Raw genomic sequence first — 14,834 nt, 5'->3', positions numbered from 1 at the left:
TGAGGCTGAGTGCTTGTTGTACAAGTAATGGCCCTGAATTTGCATCCACAGCACACATGTAAAAAGCTGCCATAGTGCCTGTAACCGCAGCACTGAGGTGGGGAGACAGGAGGATCACTGGGTTTGTTTAGTGTAGTGTGGATCTAGTGTAATGGGGGAGAGGAGGGTGTTGTAAACCACAAGCTCTGGGTTTACTGAGACTCCATCTCTAGAGAACAAGGTAAAGAGTAACAGTGAACCTCCAATGACTTCCTTTGACCTTCCTATAAACGTTCATGGACACACACACACACACACACACACACACACACACACACACACACACACACACACAGTTTAAAGGGATCTAAACATCAGTTCCAGTTGCCTCTGTAATCTCAGTGCTCACTTGCCTCAGTGTTCTCCTAAGATTCATTGAGTAAACATTGAAGAGCCATTCTCAGGTCCCTGCTGGAGTGTATTACTTTCCCTGTTGTAATAAAGCGCCCTGATGTCGGGCAGTGGTGGCCCACGCCTGTAATCCCAGCACTCGGGAGGCAGAGGCAGGTGGATCTCTGTGAGTTCGAGGCCAGCCTGGTCTACAGAGCTAGTTCCAGGACAGGCTCTAAAAGCTACAGAGAAACCCTGTCTCAAAAAACAAACAAACAAAAAAGTGCCCTGACAAAAGCGATTTACTGGTTTATACTGGTTTCCAGTTCCAGGGACTATATTCCACCACAGTGGGAAGACATGGGGGCAGGATGCTCGCTGGCAGTCAGGATGCAGAGGGAACTGAAGTGGCCCGCCCTCAGTCAGCCTTTCCTTCAGTGAGGGCTCTATCTGCCTTCTAAGGGTTCCACAGCCTCCTCACACAGAGCCATCAGATGAGGGTCAAGTGTTTAATCACACAAGTCCATGAGGGCATTTCACATTCAAACCACAACCGGGAGGAAGCAGCAGAGGAAGATGCCTTGGTCCTATCATTGTGTACTCAAGGGTCCCTGAGTTGTATAGAGACTTCCCTGGCTGTACGGAGAAATGTTAGGACTAAATTTGGGCTCCTATCCCCAGATTCTAAAGTTCTGTCCACCAGTGAACAGCATTCACATATGGGAAAGGAGGGCAACTGGAAAATCTCCACTCAGTTCAACCTCATCTCCTCCCCAGGGTCCCTTGTAGCCTCAGGCTATTATTTTTGTATGAGTTCTCAACCCCTGTAACTTCCAGATGAGCCAACCGAGAAATAATGCACAGAGTGCTGGGTCAAAACATGAATTCAGACTGCAAGCAGACTCTAGGGTAAGTTATGCCCACATTTTAAGAACATCAGTTTGGACAGCAAACTATGAACTATATAGTATCTGAGACAATAAAAATTACATAGACACTCATGCCTATGAAGAGACCTGTTTATTACTGAGGATATCTCATTTGGTTAAAACCACAGAAATTCATACACAAATACATAAAGTGCAAATTCTCACAGGCTAACAATATACCCTGTTAGTTTTACAGGGAAAGATGGGATATTGACAGAAACTGTTAAAAACAAGGGCATGATTCTGAGCTACTATTAAAAAATTAATCCATTCTTAAGTCTGTTTTATCTGTCATAGTCAACGATGTATACCAAGAGCTTACTGTAGCCTATAACAAGGTCTCACCATATATAAATGCATAGCCCCCTTCCCTTTTTTTTTTTTTTTGCCTGAGTGATTCTGATAACACACATGATAAGTCCTAATATTGGACAAAATGCATCAAGTAGTATCAAATCAGATGGGACTCACTTGAAAAGTGGGGTTATGGGTTCAAAAAATGGCAACCAGATCAGTAATATTCAACCCCTATAAGATACATTCTTAGCCTTCTTGGCCAAAACCTTGTTTTGTGAGCCAATACTATATATTATATATAGTTTTCATGTGGAAAGATGCTTTACAATCCCCAAAGACACTGCGTACGCTGCATAGGTTTATGTCAACGTGACACTAGTCCTTGTAGAAGAGGGAACCTCAACTGAGAAAATGTCCCCACAGATTGGCCTGCAAGACATTTTCTTGATGACTGATGTGGGACCCCTGGGGCTGGTGGTCCTGGATGTTGTCACAAAGCAGGCAAGCCATGAGAGCAAGCCAGTAAGCAGCACCCCTCCATGGCCCCTCCTTCAGTTCCAGCCAAGCACTTGTCCTGAGTTCCTGCCCTGATTTCCCTCACTGATGGCCACCTAAGCTCTGAGGTGAAATAAACCATTTTCTTCCCAGTTGCTTTTGCTCATGGTGTTTATCACAAAAACCGAAACCCTAACTAAGACACTAAGTATTTAAAGGTGTGCGGGCTTAGTAAACATAGCTTACTGAATATTTCAGTAATAATGCGTATCTTTAAAACTGACTTGAAAAATATTGTTTTATTATCTTTTAAATTGTTATTACTTTAAAGTAAAACCTCTTAATATTATCACCAGTTAAATACTGCATTAACAGGAGATACTGAATTAAGCAGAGTAGATATTAAAAACAATGAACCATGATCTTTGCTCTCAGGCACCTGACAGGTGTTAAGGAGTGTCAGTAAGTCAACAGAATAAACTGACTAATACATCAGACAGTATTATAAGGTTCAAGGGTAACATAGCCATTGCAGGTCAATTAACCTGGCATTAATACTTTGGAACAGGTATAGGTTAGAAGGGCAGAGACTATCCTAGAATGTGTATTTATTATAAAAGGTCATTGTGTCTTTCCAGGAAAAGCAGCAATTGCAGGTGGGGGAGCTGGGTATTGAGGGGCACACGATAAATTTGTGTTCCTTTCTGACATTTTCCTTTTTTTTTTTTTTTTATGGTGCTGGGGAATATTGTATCTAGGACCTTTGGCATGTCAGGTAAACACACTACCACTGAGCTACATCCCCAGCCCCCTGTGTAAACTTCATCCTTATATTATACTGTAGAGAACTCAGAATTCCCTTGTGACTCAGAACCAGAACATGGGCTCTCACATCGTCAGAGCTTGGCTTCTCTGGGTTTTGCTCTGGAGGTCCCATTAGCCATCCTTTTCATGCTCCTCTGATTTAGGGTTCTAGGCTTGTTGGGTGTACTAATCCGATGAATAGGGAGAAATAATAATCAACATTGATTTCGCTGTTTCTGACTGGTACTAAACCAATGCTTTGCGAAGAGTCAGACAATGTGCCATTCTCTTCTGAGGTTTTTTTTTTTTTTTGGGGGGGGGGAGGGAGAGGCCTGGAGCTCTCCATGCAGCCTAAACTAACTTTGAACTCACAGCAATTCTCCTGCGTTAGTCTCTCCAGGGCTGTAATTACACAAGCAGCTTTCTCTTCAGACTTCTTTCAGCTTATGATAAAATGCTTTGGACAAATGTGACAAAAATATTTCCTTGAATTTTTGTGCTCTGGCTGTCTAAAGCCTGGGAACCCCCCCCCCCATAAAATGCTAGACCAATTGATCATTTTGGATGGTATAACTGTTTCCTCATCAGTTTCTAGAACAAATTCAGAAAACAAATGCATTATAAAGGCCACAGCCATACCATCTACAGGCAACCAAAAACAGGCATTGAAAGACATTAAAGTTACTTCATACAGTATGTTTCAAATATTCTGACAACAATAAAACAAGTCTATAAACAAACAATTCACGAGCAAGTTTAAAGCCATCGAATGAACACAGTTAAGATTCTTATCAGTGAGGTAACAGAGTAATAGTATTTCACAGTAACAGAAGGTAGAAGGATGCCTAGGGAAGAGGGAGGTAGAGCAAGAAAGGCGTGAAATTAAAGGTATCCAACTGGAATTTGTATTTTTCAAGCTTTTGAAGTACCAGTGGAAAAATCTGGATAAATAGCAGCATTTGTTGACTTCTCTAGGAGACTCCCACTTAATGTTTCTGTTTCAGCAGTTCCAGAAGCATCTTGATAAAGAAATGGAGGGGGGCTACTTGCTATACGCAGACATCACAAAATATCCAATCTCTTGGAATCTGTCTTAAGTTACTACATTCAAAGGTTGATACTTTGTATTTGCAATAGATCTCAATATCTTATAAAGCTGTGCGTTATCCAGATGAACACGTTATGTTCAAGTCTCATACACTTTGCAAATTAGAAAGAACACCCATCACTGTACTCACGCACCTACGATTCAAAATATACACAAGCTATCTGTGAGCCAAATTCTAGATACGGAGTGACACAGAAAAGTCACCATTAGTGCTCCATACTTAAGTCTTGTTCCAACCTGATTCTTACAAGTGTGTATGAAAGAATCTTTAAATAAGGTTTCAAATAGGTTTTATGATCATTCCCCCCAAGAAATTCTCACCTCTTAAACATTTCATGTTGTCTATTCATTTCTGACAGTTACATACATAAAATGTATTACGACTATAACCACCCCATTACCCTTCTCTTAACCCTCTCCTACTCCTGCTGGCTCCCTTCTATCCACCATGTCTTCTTTCCTTGTTTTTAGAACAGGCCTTGTCTCTTCCTTTTCCGTCCTCCTTCCCTGTGGTGTCCTCACTACAGATCATCAGAATGCCATTAGCGTTTCTGACTTTGATACCCTTGGTAAAACCCCAATGAATAACTTACGACTTGGTTTAAGCGAGCTCAGCAGCGTTCAGGCTCAGATTTCAACACTCTGAACTCCTTGAACTTTTTCTTAGAGGTTATACTTTACAGCCCTTAGTTTCATTTCTTATAATTTTGTTCTTCTCTGGTTCTCATGGGATTCTGAAAGAACATCCCAGTAGGGATGGAATCTGTAATAAGAATGTTCTTTCTTCACCTCCTAGAACTGGGCTTCTTTTCAGTGATCACTACTGAAGGAAAATGGTGGGCTTGCTGTCTGCTCACCCTAACAAACACAAGTCAACAGCCTTTCACAGTTTACCCCACTGTTAACAGTGCTCGGTTGTGCTTCACAAGAAGCATTTCTCATGCTGCCACTACTGGCTTCTATATATTGTCTGTCAGTCTCTACTGTTATTTCCACTGTATTTTTTTATTTTCCTCCATCAATAATAAACTTCTTCCCACAGCCTCCCTTGTATTGCCAGAGATCAGCTGCAAGCCTTGTAACTATCTTTGCTTTACCTTCATGCTAGAAAAGTGCATTACCACTTGGCTCCGTCTCAGCCCAAGTCTTTACCTCAGTGCTCCAGAACATGCCTATTTTGATTTATTTGCTTAAAGAAAACACATTCATTCCCACACTATTACTGAAAATAGAAAGGAGATGAACAACATGATGCTGAAGCTGAGGGCCACTGGCTGACATCCTTTCCTGTTAGGGAACTATGCACCCATTTTCACGTTAAACACGCTCAAACAGATTCAAGAATTTGGACAAAATCACATAGTTTCCTCAACCTATACACTTTGGGAACCTTTATACATAACTGGAATTTAGCTTTTTAAGGTAAGAGCTCAAATGTCAGTAACTTCCCTTTAAGATGACTTCTATCTTGTATATGTTAAAGCATTCAAACAAAAATGTTCTCTTCATAAGCGGATGACAATCACGACATGGCTTTTGTGATTAGGAATAGGCTATCACATCACTTTAGTTTCATTTTGTTCTTGGGTCACTGGAACACAGACACTAAAACTGAATGTGTATGTTTTTCCATATATATAGCTTTGATTATACCACTTTGTAGAATACATGCCATTTCCTAAATTACAGTTGATACTCCTAAAAGCCAATAAAACAAAAATGTTTTATACATTTTAAGAATAAAACAAAACAGTCTATATACTTCTTCTCTAATGCAAAGCCTTTAAGATAGACCCATACAGAAAAGTGGCACTGCACATTAACTAGCTATGATCTACAGTCATACAGGACCCAGCTCTAAGACAGCACGGAAGGAACAAACCAACAATAGTGGCAACATAATGTGAAAACTATGTTTGAATTACACAAGCTCAACCAGAATGAACTCAACGCTGCAACAAGCTAAACCATGATTTCATTAACATTCTAATCTGTTTAGGCTTCACAGTATTATATTAGTGTCAGTGCTGTCTCCTATAGGCAACTTTGTTTCAATGATTATACCCTAAGGCCTTATTACTGTTATCCTAACTACAGCATGTATTCTGTAAACTATATAGGGAGACAAACAATTTGAAAAGCTTAGATAATATTTCTCTATTAGGGCTTTTCAGAAGGCTAGAGAATCAGCCACAAATGACTTTCCTGAAAACTGTTTTAATACTGGAAAAGATAGAGTATTTATATTATTTATATTATCAGACATTCCAAAGCCAGCAACACACTGAAATAAATTGACCTTCTTCTTAAATATCACTTCCAGTGTTTCATAATACCTACAATTTCCCACTTAAGCATCAACCACGCTTAACCTTGTTTAACTTCTGAGATCAAATGAGACTGGGTACTGAATCAAGGTGGAAGAAAATACTTAAATCTTGATGTTTCACTTCTTAGTAAAATTAGCATTACTTTATCAAATAAAAGAATAAATAAATCTACTTATAAAAATGTAATTCAAAGAGACTGTCAAATAACTGCCACTCATTCCACAGTACAGATTTTTTCACTTATAGGCTATGATAACTGATTCCTAGCACGAAGACTCAACTACAGTTACATTAAGCCAGATTTTATTAAGATCTTTTTCTACAACCATTTTTAGAGCCAACAAAACCTGTTTTCTGCAGAGGAAGCACTTATCCTTGGAAGACGTCCCTTAACCATCTGAAAATGGACTGATGAAATCCTATCCAATGCAGGAACACTGTTTAGTTCACACTAGACCCTGAGGATGAACGCACTGGGAATTTGACGGGAACAAACCACTGGGAGTGCTGCCACTACTGTTTTATGTTTGGGAAACGTCACTCTTAAATACACACAGTAAATACACACCACAACAGGGGCACCTGGAACAGAAGTGCAAACCGCAGACTCTAACATCTGTCCTCAATCAGAAAACCTAAATAACCTATAAACATTTTTTTTTTTTTTTTAAGACAGAGTCCTACTGTGCAGCCCAGGCTGGCCATAAACTAACTAATGATCCTCCTGCCTCAGCCTCCTGGGGGTTATAATTACAGGAATGTTCCACAAGCTGGGTTTCTAACTGGAAAATCAATACTTACATCATGACATGATACTTTTCTACAATGGGTAGGAACAGTACCCTCAGCAACACACACACCTTTACGAAATAATTTCCTTAACTAACCCTATAGTTGTATGTTTCTTTTAAACCATGCTATACACAATTACAAGATACGTAACTAAGCTTAACCACAGTTTAATAAGAAAACTCACTTTTGTACTGTTTGTGACATGGGAGGAATGCTGTGTCACTGAACACTTTCAATGTAATGACTGTTACTTAAGATTAGGAAAACATTTGACTCATATCCTCCAAACATTCCCATTTCAAATGTATAGCATCTATTTAGCCGGCTGAACTAAGGAAGGAAGGGGAAGGGGAAAGGTAACTTGGCAGATGACAGAATTCCAACACGAGGTTCACTGTGACGAGTTCTTCATTCCATGTCAGTGCAAAGTTGTAACGTACTGATGTGCCCTACACAGAACGCCAGATCAGTCCATTCTTACTGGGCTCAAGAAAATTCTCTATCAGAGCGTCAATGAGCTTCTTTAATTCTTCCTCCAGTAAGGCAGTGTCACTGAGGGAAAAAGACAAAGAGCTTTAAACTTCTTCTTTTCACAGCCTTAACATTTATTCAAATTATTTTCACTCTTAAGGAAGGCATATATCTAATGAGACAATTAAATAATTGGCAAGCAAAAAAAATTCAGTAAAAATAAAACAAGACTCTCTCACAACAATAATTGTAAACTAAAACTGAATTGCATTACTAGGTATCTTCTGGCCCATGAGAAGGTATGAGTTGCTCTCTCCTCCAGCCGAGCAAGACACCCAAGGGAAAGAAGGTGGCCCCAGCTCCCGCCGTTGTGAAGACATAGGAAGCCAAAAAGGTGGTGAATCCTTTGTTTGAGAAAAGGCCTAAGAACTTCAGCATTGGGCAGGACATCCAGCCCAAAAGAGACCTCACCCGCTTCATCAAATGGCCTCGCTACATTAGGCTGCAGCGGCAAAGAGCCATCCTCTATAAGCGGCTCAAAGTACCTCCTGCCATTAACCAGTTCCCCCAGGCCCTGGACCGGCAAACAGCTACCCAACTGCTCAAGCTTGCCCACAAGTACAGGCCAGAGACAAAGCAGGAGAAGAGGCAAAGGCTGCTGGCCCGTGCTGGGAAGAGAGCTGCTGGCAAAGGGGGACGTCCCAAGTAAGAGACCGCCTGTCCTTGGGGGGGTGGTGTCAATACAGTCACCACCTTGGTGGAGAATAAGAAGGCTCACCTGGTGGTGATTGCCCACCATGTAGACCCCATTGAGCTGGTAGTCTCCCTGCCTGACCTGTGTCGAAAGATGGGGGTCCCCTACTGCATCATCAAGGGAAAGGCCAGGCTGGGGCGGCTGGTCCACAGGGAGACATGCACCACTGTTGCCTTCACACAGGCTAACTCAGAAGACAAGAGTGCTCTGGCTAAGCTGGTGGAAGCTATTAGGACCAGTTACAATGACAGATATGATGAGATCTGCCGCCACTGGGGAGGCAGTGTCCTGGGTCCTAAATCTGTGGCTTGGATTGCCAAGCTGAAAAAAGCAAAGGCCAAAGAACTCACCACTAAATTGGGTTAAATGTACACTGCTAAGTTTTCTGTTCATAAATATAATTACAAACTTATTTTCCAAAAAAAGAGTAAGTATGAGTTACTTATGGCCAATTAATTCTCCTAGGCTAGGTAACTGAATAGCTCAGAATGCCAATACCAAGTATTATTATGAGATGGCTTCCTGAGGTATTGAAGGACATTCAATACAGGTGATAAAAAATAATACTACCTGGCTGGGCAATGGTGGCGTATGCCTTTAATCCCAGCACTTGGGAGGCAGAGCCAGGTGGATCTCTTTGAGTTCAAGGCCAGCCTGGTCTACAGAGTGAGTTCCAGGAAAGGTGCAAAGCTACACAGAGAAACCCTGTCTTGAAAAAAACAAAACAAAACAAAACAAAAATAATAATAATAATACCTCCTAACTTTCAGGTAGCAGAAAAGTCCCAGCATTCATTGGGGAGACAAAGACAGGTGATCACTGTGAGTTTGAGGCCAACCTAGTCTACATAAACAGTTCCAGACCAGCCAGTGGAACAACAGTGAGAGCCTATCTCAAAAAAGTAGAAAAAAAAATGAAGTGTTTATTAAAACATAACTATACACTTACAAGCAGTTCCTTCTGAAATGTCACAGAAGCACTGATGCAGCTCAAAACATTTCTAGAGAAGCTTCCAGTAACTGCTTTCATAGTCATTTTACAAGCTAGGTAACAAATCCATTTTTAGTACTTAATAATTTATTTTAACCTAAAATCACCTTATTTGGGTAAACTATAAACTTTGCTCTGAACATAAAGAGGACTTTTCCCTCTCCTATGGAAATACAATTTTAGGACATGGTCATGGGGAAAAACAAAATAATACACCCTACTTGTGTTCTGAAGACAAAAAAAATCTCCTTCCCCCAAATTCATTGGGCAATGGTCTTTTGATTAAAAGAAGTATTTCTAAGACTTTTATATAACAGGATGTGTTTGTTTAAAAGACTGACAATCTGCGACCAACAACTCGCACTTTTAGAAAATGAATTGGGCAGATTATGCAAAATCACGGCAGACAGAGAAAACAAGTATTTGGTAATGTACAGAGTATGTGTTGATCATTTCTTTATACTAGATCTCAGAGACTTCCCAAGAACAGAAATTCACCACAATTCTGAAATTCAATTCCCAATGATGAAACTTCTTTGGAAAAGAGTCTGGCAGTTTCTCAAAAGGTAAAGCACAGTTACCTTAGGGCCCAGTAATACTACTCCTACATATATATCCAAGAAAAATGAAAAGTGCATGCTACACCAACACATTCACAAACGCTCATCACTGCTCCGTTCCTGATAACTTGAAAAGTGTAAATAGTCTGAATGTGCATGGATGAGTGGATTTAAGATCATGGTATATATCCATACAATGGAATATTTGGGGACTAAGGATGATTTCAGCCACTAAGGACCACATACTGCATTTCATTTCTATAACATGTCCCTTATAAACTCAGAATTATAAACGCTTTGTCTTCAGACATTGGTGCTATTTGGGGTAGAATGTAAGAAACCTCGAAAAGCATGGCCCCAAATGAATCTTTCTCCCGTTTTTCAAGTGTTGAGAACAACAAGAAAGTGTAACCCATGTCCCTTGTAAATATATCTATAGAAAAGGACAGTAGGTTAGCGATTGCTTAGGGCTGTGAAGGATTTCTAAAGGGTACAGAGGCTTCTTTCCGGAGTTACAAAAATGTTCTGAAGTTGACTGTAGTGATGGCTACACATATATACCTAGATATATTAAAAACTACTCAATTGTATGTTGATATGTGTGAATTTTATGGTATAAAGTTACATCCCAATAAAGTCTTTACATATATATCTAAAAGAATCCATTCTTACCTCTGGCCAGGTGATGCACACATCTCTGCATAATACTTTATCTTTGGTTCTGTCCCACTTGTTCGAAGAGTAGCAACACAGCCATTTTGAAAAGTAAATGTAATCATTTGGCTGTTTTTACTTGCAGGCAGTGCCTATGCAAAATGCAACAGTTTACACCTGTATCTTTATTTCAAAAACTGTAAACTACATTGCACTCACACGAAGCATCTAAGGTGGTCCTAATGCATAGAAATAAAGTAGACTCCTGGTTGCCAAGAGTTGGGAGAGGTGGAAAGTTGTTTAATGAGTACAGAATTTCAATTTACCAAAGTTAAAAAGTTCTAGAAAACTGTTGTAATATAAACATATTTAACATTACCAAACTGCATGTTCTAAAACTGGCAAGATTTAAAAAGAGGACATGGAGTCTCCCAGAGGGAGTTGGAGAGTGGTATGAGGGTATATAAGATCAAAATACATTAAACACATGTATGAAATTTTCACAGAATAAACTTATTAAAATTGGATAAGATACAAATGTGTTAAATACATTATTAGAATATTGAAACAACATCTGAATATTACAAATGGAAACTTAAGTTAACAGTTATCACTGTAACAATAAAATGACTATAAGAACTTATCTACTGAGCACCGACCACACAGGTAGGAGCTTTGAGAGGCACAGAGGAAATGGACCCGCCATACAAGGATAACAAAAGTAGATGTCAATAAAGACACTATTACATAAAGCACGGGAGGGTTATGGGACCTGGAAGTCATAAGGAGGATGTAGCATTTGCCTTAACTCTTAAGCCTCATGCATTCTAGTAGGTACCCTATCACCATCAGCCCTTGCCTTAAGCCTTAAGTAATGGTGAGGGATGAGCCGACAGCAGAAAGGAGAAAAGATAAACTAAGGCAAACAAGCTGACCCAAAACATGGCTAAACTTGAAAAGGCATGTGTTTAAGAAATCAGTTCCTCTACTTGTCTAAAGGTACAGGAGTCAGTATGGAAACATGTTAAAATTAGTAAGATGCAGGGCTTTGAAAGCAGAAGCTTTTAGACTTCGCTTTTTCACAACATTTATCTCCACTGCACACGCCTTCTCTCACTGCACTTTCTCCTCTTCCTTGGTCTTTCTTCTTCAAGCCCACTCCTCTTTGCACCAGGGTGGTACAGACGATTAGATTAGACCAGTCTGCACATTCAGCTACCCTGGCACCAAACAACAGGTCTGACTCTCATGAAACTAGAGGCCACCCTTTTACTATAGCATGAATTACGACAAACAGTTTAAAAGAAGTTTTCTTTTCAAAAGATGTGGTTTTTCAGGAGCTTCAACTTTCAGCTGAATACAAAGACTGCTGGGAAGGTGGTATAAGACCTTAGGCGGTCTTGCCAGGCCTCCACCTGTAGAGCCTCACTGTGAGTCTCTTCCATCTGGCTGCTTCTAAACTGTGACCACTGCAAACTAGTGAACATGAGCACACTGGCTTGAATCTTATGAGAAACGTGTTCCATCTGGAGATTTTTTTTTGTTATTCGAGTCATTAAATTGTCTTCATTGTTTAAAAAAAGAAAAGGTACTTACTGACTTCTTACTAGGCTGGCTGCTGTCATATCCAGTGGTTATGTCCCGTACATGCAAGATAGCAAATGTCCCACAGAACTTTGGGTATTCCTTTGGAGACTCAAAATTGCGAATCCTTTCAAATATAGTTTTGATGGTAGGTGGGTCATAACACAAGAAATAGGAAGTTTTTGACATGTGATAACCGTATCTGTGCAAAGATTTAAAGCTGAAGTCAGATGCTAGGTAACTTTTGGGACATGTGCATATTAAAGATAAGCCAACATAATAATATTTTATAGAAAATGATATTGGTAATTTTAATAGTAAAGAAATCTAACTGTTCCTCAAAAACAAACTAAGAAAAGGACCAAACCAACCAAACAAGCAGAAAAGCAAGCAAGGCAAATCGGGCACATGAGATTCATACGAGGACTTACTTTCCATAAACTTTGGCCAGCTGCTCTGTCAGTGTTACCTTCCTGGTTTCCAGGAAAGAGGCCATCTCAGCAACAACCACAGCCGCGCTTACTCCATCTTTGTCCAGCACTGAGGTTCCACACAAGAAGCCTGAGGGTTACATGGTGTCTTTAGAAAAGGGGAAAACTTTGGCCTACACTTGCCACAGTTTTGTTTCTTCCCCGACCAAGTGAATTGAAGAGCACAGTATCAAGCCAGGTGTGGTAATGTATGACTATATCTCAGTGCCCAAGGGGCTGAATTGGGAGTTCAAGGCCAGCCTAACCTGTAATAGCTAAGATTTTGTCTCAAAATAAAAACAAACAAACAAACAAAAATCCTAACATTAACAACAAAATACAGTGGCAACAAGAAAAAATCCAACTCCATAGGAGTATAGTAACAGAATGTATTCAGGGACCTTTAAGTTCTTCTCTGATGGAAAACGCACCTACATATTGTGATTTAGTCTTCTTAGGTAATCAAAGCCTTTAAGTTTTCAAGCACAATGTAAGCACACCACAGGCTTAAAATTATCTTCCCATAACACTGTGACCTACATAAAGCCTTTACCAAGTCCTTCTTATAATCAGATTTGAGGGTTTTTCATCTGATGAGCTACTGTCCACTTGGAAGACATATACACTGATAGGCATACATCTTTGCATTTTCACAACTCAAAATTATAGCCAGAAGGTAAATGTCTCCTCTTTACAGAATTGCCATATTTTGAAATGCTTTCAACCAAAAGAAAAGATTATTAGTATTCACTACATACCGATAGACTCTTCAAATGCAAAAAGGACTTCTTTCCCATGTCCTAGGAGATCTTTTATCCTACTTCCAATCCATTTAAAGCCTGGTAATGTTTCCTGAAATGTAGAGGAAGCCACTCCAGACTCTGATGAACACATATTAAAGAGCTTATTTCTAAATGCACACAACCCCTGAGTAGTGAGTTTCTGTCTTGGTCCTTGGTCCATAAAGGTTTATATAGTGGTAGATATATAGTCACAACTACCATAAACACAATTAATGACCCACCAGCAGAGGAACAGGTGATTTCCATCAATATAATATGTTTATGGGATGAAGAATATAAATGCCAAGTGTGTGTGCATACATATGCTTCGGTCATCTACTGCTTGTTAAGTATTGTAGTGGGTGCTTTGTATCATCCTTTCTAATACTCACAAACATGGCTGCCATAGTAGAGGCTCAGAGGTTACTGTTACAAAGACTGCACATAAGTGATGGAGGCAAAGTCCAATTATATTGCTTTCCTGAAACTGTCCTTTAAGCATTCATGGAGGATGTGATTTAGCTCTCTCGGGGAATCAAAGCCTCTAAATTTTTACTGATGCAGCATAAGCACACCACATGCTTGAACTGTGTGTATTGTTCCACAATGCTGTAGTGTACATAAAGCCTTCACCAAGCTCTTTTTGTAATTAGACTTGAGGGCTTTTCATCTGATGAGCTACTGTCCACTTTAAAGACATGCTCCACTTTACTGTCAACTGAGAAAGCACATCATGTACACTAATTCTAGAGCTCAGCATCACTAATCTGTCTCCTAATTCACTTTTCTACTTCCTCTTAAAAAAAAGAAAAAGAAATAGAAAACCTAACACCACCCTCAGTAAAAACAAACAAATTTATAATATTGCTTTTTAGAATCAAGTTTCTCTTTTATGCTCAGGATATATTCTTCGCCATAAACAAGGAAAACGTTAACATCATAATTCAGAATCTTAGGCTTGAATAAATTATCTTCTAATTTTTTGTATGTAACAAGCACAATATTCATTTTTCTCTTTTTTTGTTTGTATGATGGGTGTGTATGTGTTCACATGTGAACACATGTGTTCACACAAATGAGGGCCTATATGTGCCAGTCCACATGTGGACTTTGAAGGACAATCTTGGAAGTTGCTCCTCATCTTCCAACCTTATTTAAAACAGGGTCTCTTCACTGTTTGCCACTGCATTCCACGGAACAGCTGGCCTGTGAGTTCTAGAAGCGTCCCTGCAGCTCATCTTGTCACAGGAGGACTAGAATTACAAGTATGCGATACTGCATCCAACTTGACATGGGTTTTGGGGCTTCAAATTCAGGTCCTCAAGAGGGCAGGGCAAAACTTGACCCACTAAGCATCTCCCCAGCCCACAATACTCTTTTACTTATCCAATTAGTATTAAGATCCACGGCTTGATGACTCATGTAAAATGTCCACGTCTACTGAC

General features: G+C 39.8%; 1 protein-coding gene and 1 pseudogene across 1 annotated transcript in view; one reads left to right on the top strand and one right to left on the bottom strand.

The window, feature by feature from the left end:
* Nucleotides 1-7,023: 7,023 nt before the first annotated feature.
* The window catches only part of Pgm2l1 (phosphoglucomutase 2 like 1), a 44,389-nt gene continuing 36,578 nt past the window's right edge, over nucleotides 7,024-14,834 (bottom strand). Inside the window, exons 10-14 of the mRNA XM_036187087.1 lie at nucleotides 13,366-13,459; nucleotides 12,569-12,698; nucleotides 12,150-12,339; nucleotides 10,572-10,705; nucleotides 7,024-7,676 (exon numbers count right to left, since the gene is read on the bottom strand). Coding sequence (XP_036042980.1) covers nucleotides 7,574-7,676; nucleotides 10,572-10,705; nucleotides 12,150-12,339; nucleotides 12,569-12,698; nucleotides 13,366-13,459 — 651 coding nt within the window. The 3' untranslated portion in view covers nucleotides 7,024-7,573. The remainder of the gene's footprint in view (nucleotides 7,677-10,571; nucleotides 10,706-12,149; nucleotides 12,340-12,568; nucleotides 12,699-13,365; nucleotides 13,460-14,834) is intronic.
* On the top strand, nucleotides 7,897-8,715 carry LOC118586561 (annotated as a pseudogene).

The sequence above is a fragment of the Onychomys torridus genome, chromosome 1 (genome assembly GCF_903995425.1).
Source record: "Onychomys torridus chromosome 1, mOncTor1.1, whole genome shotgun sequence".
In the NCBI taxonomy this organism is placed as follows: Eukaryota; Metazoa; Chordata; class Mammalia; order Rodentia; family Cricetidae; genus Onychomys; species Onychomys torridus.
Note: the sequence above shows the minus strand (reverse complement) of the source record. Positions and strands in the feature narration are given on the sequence as shown.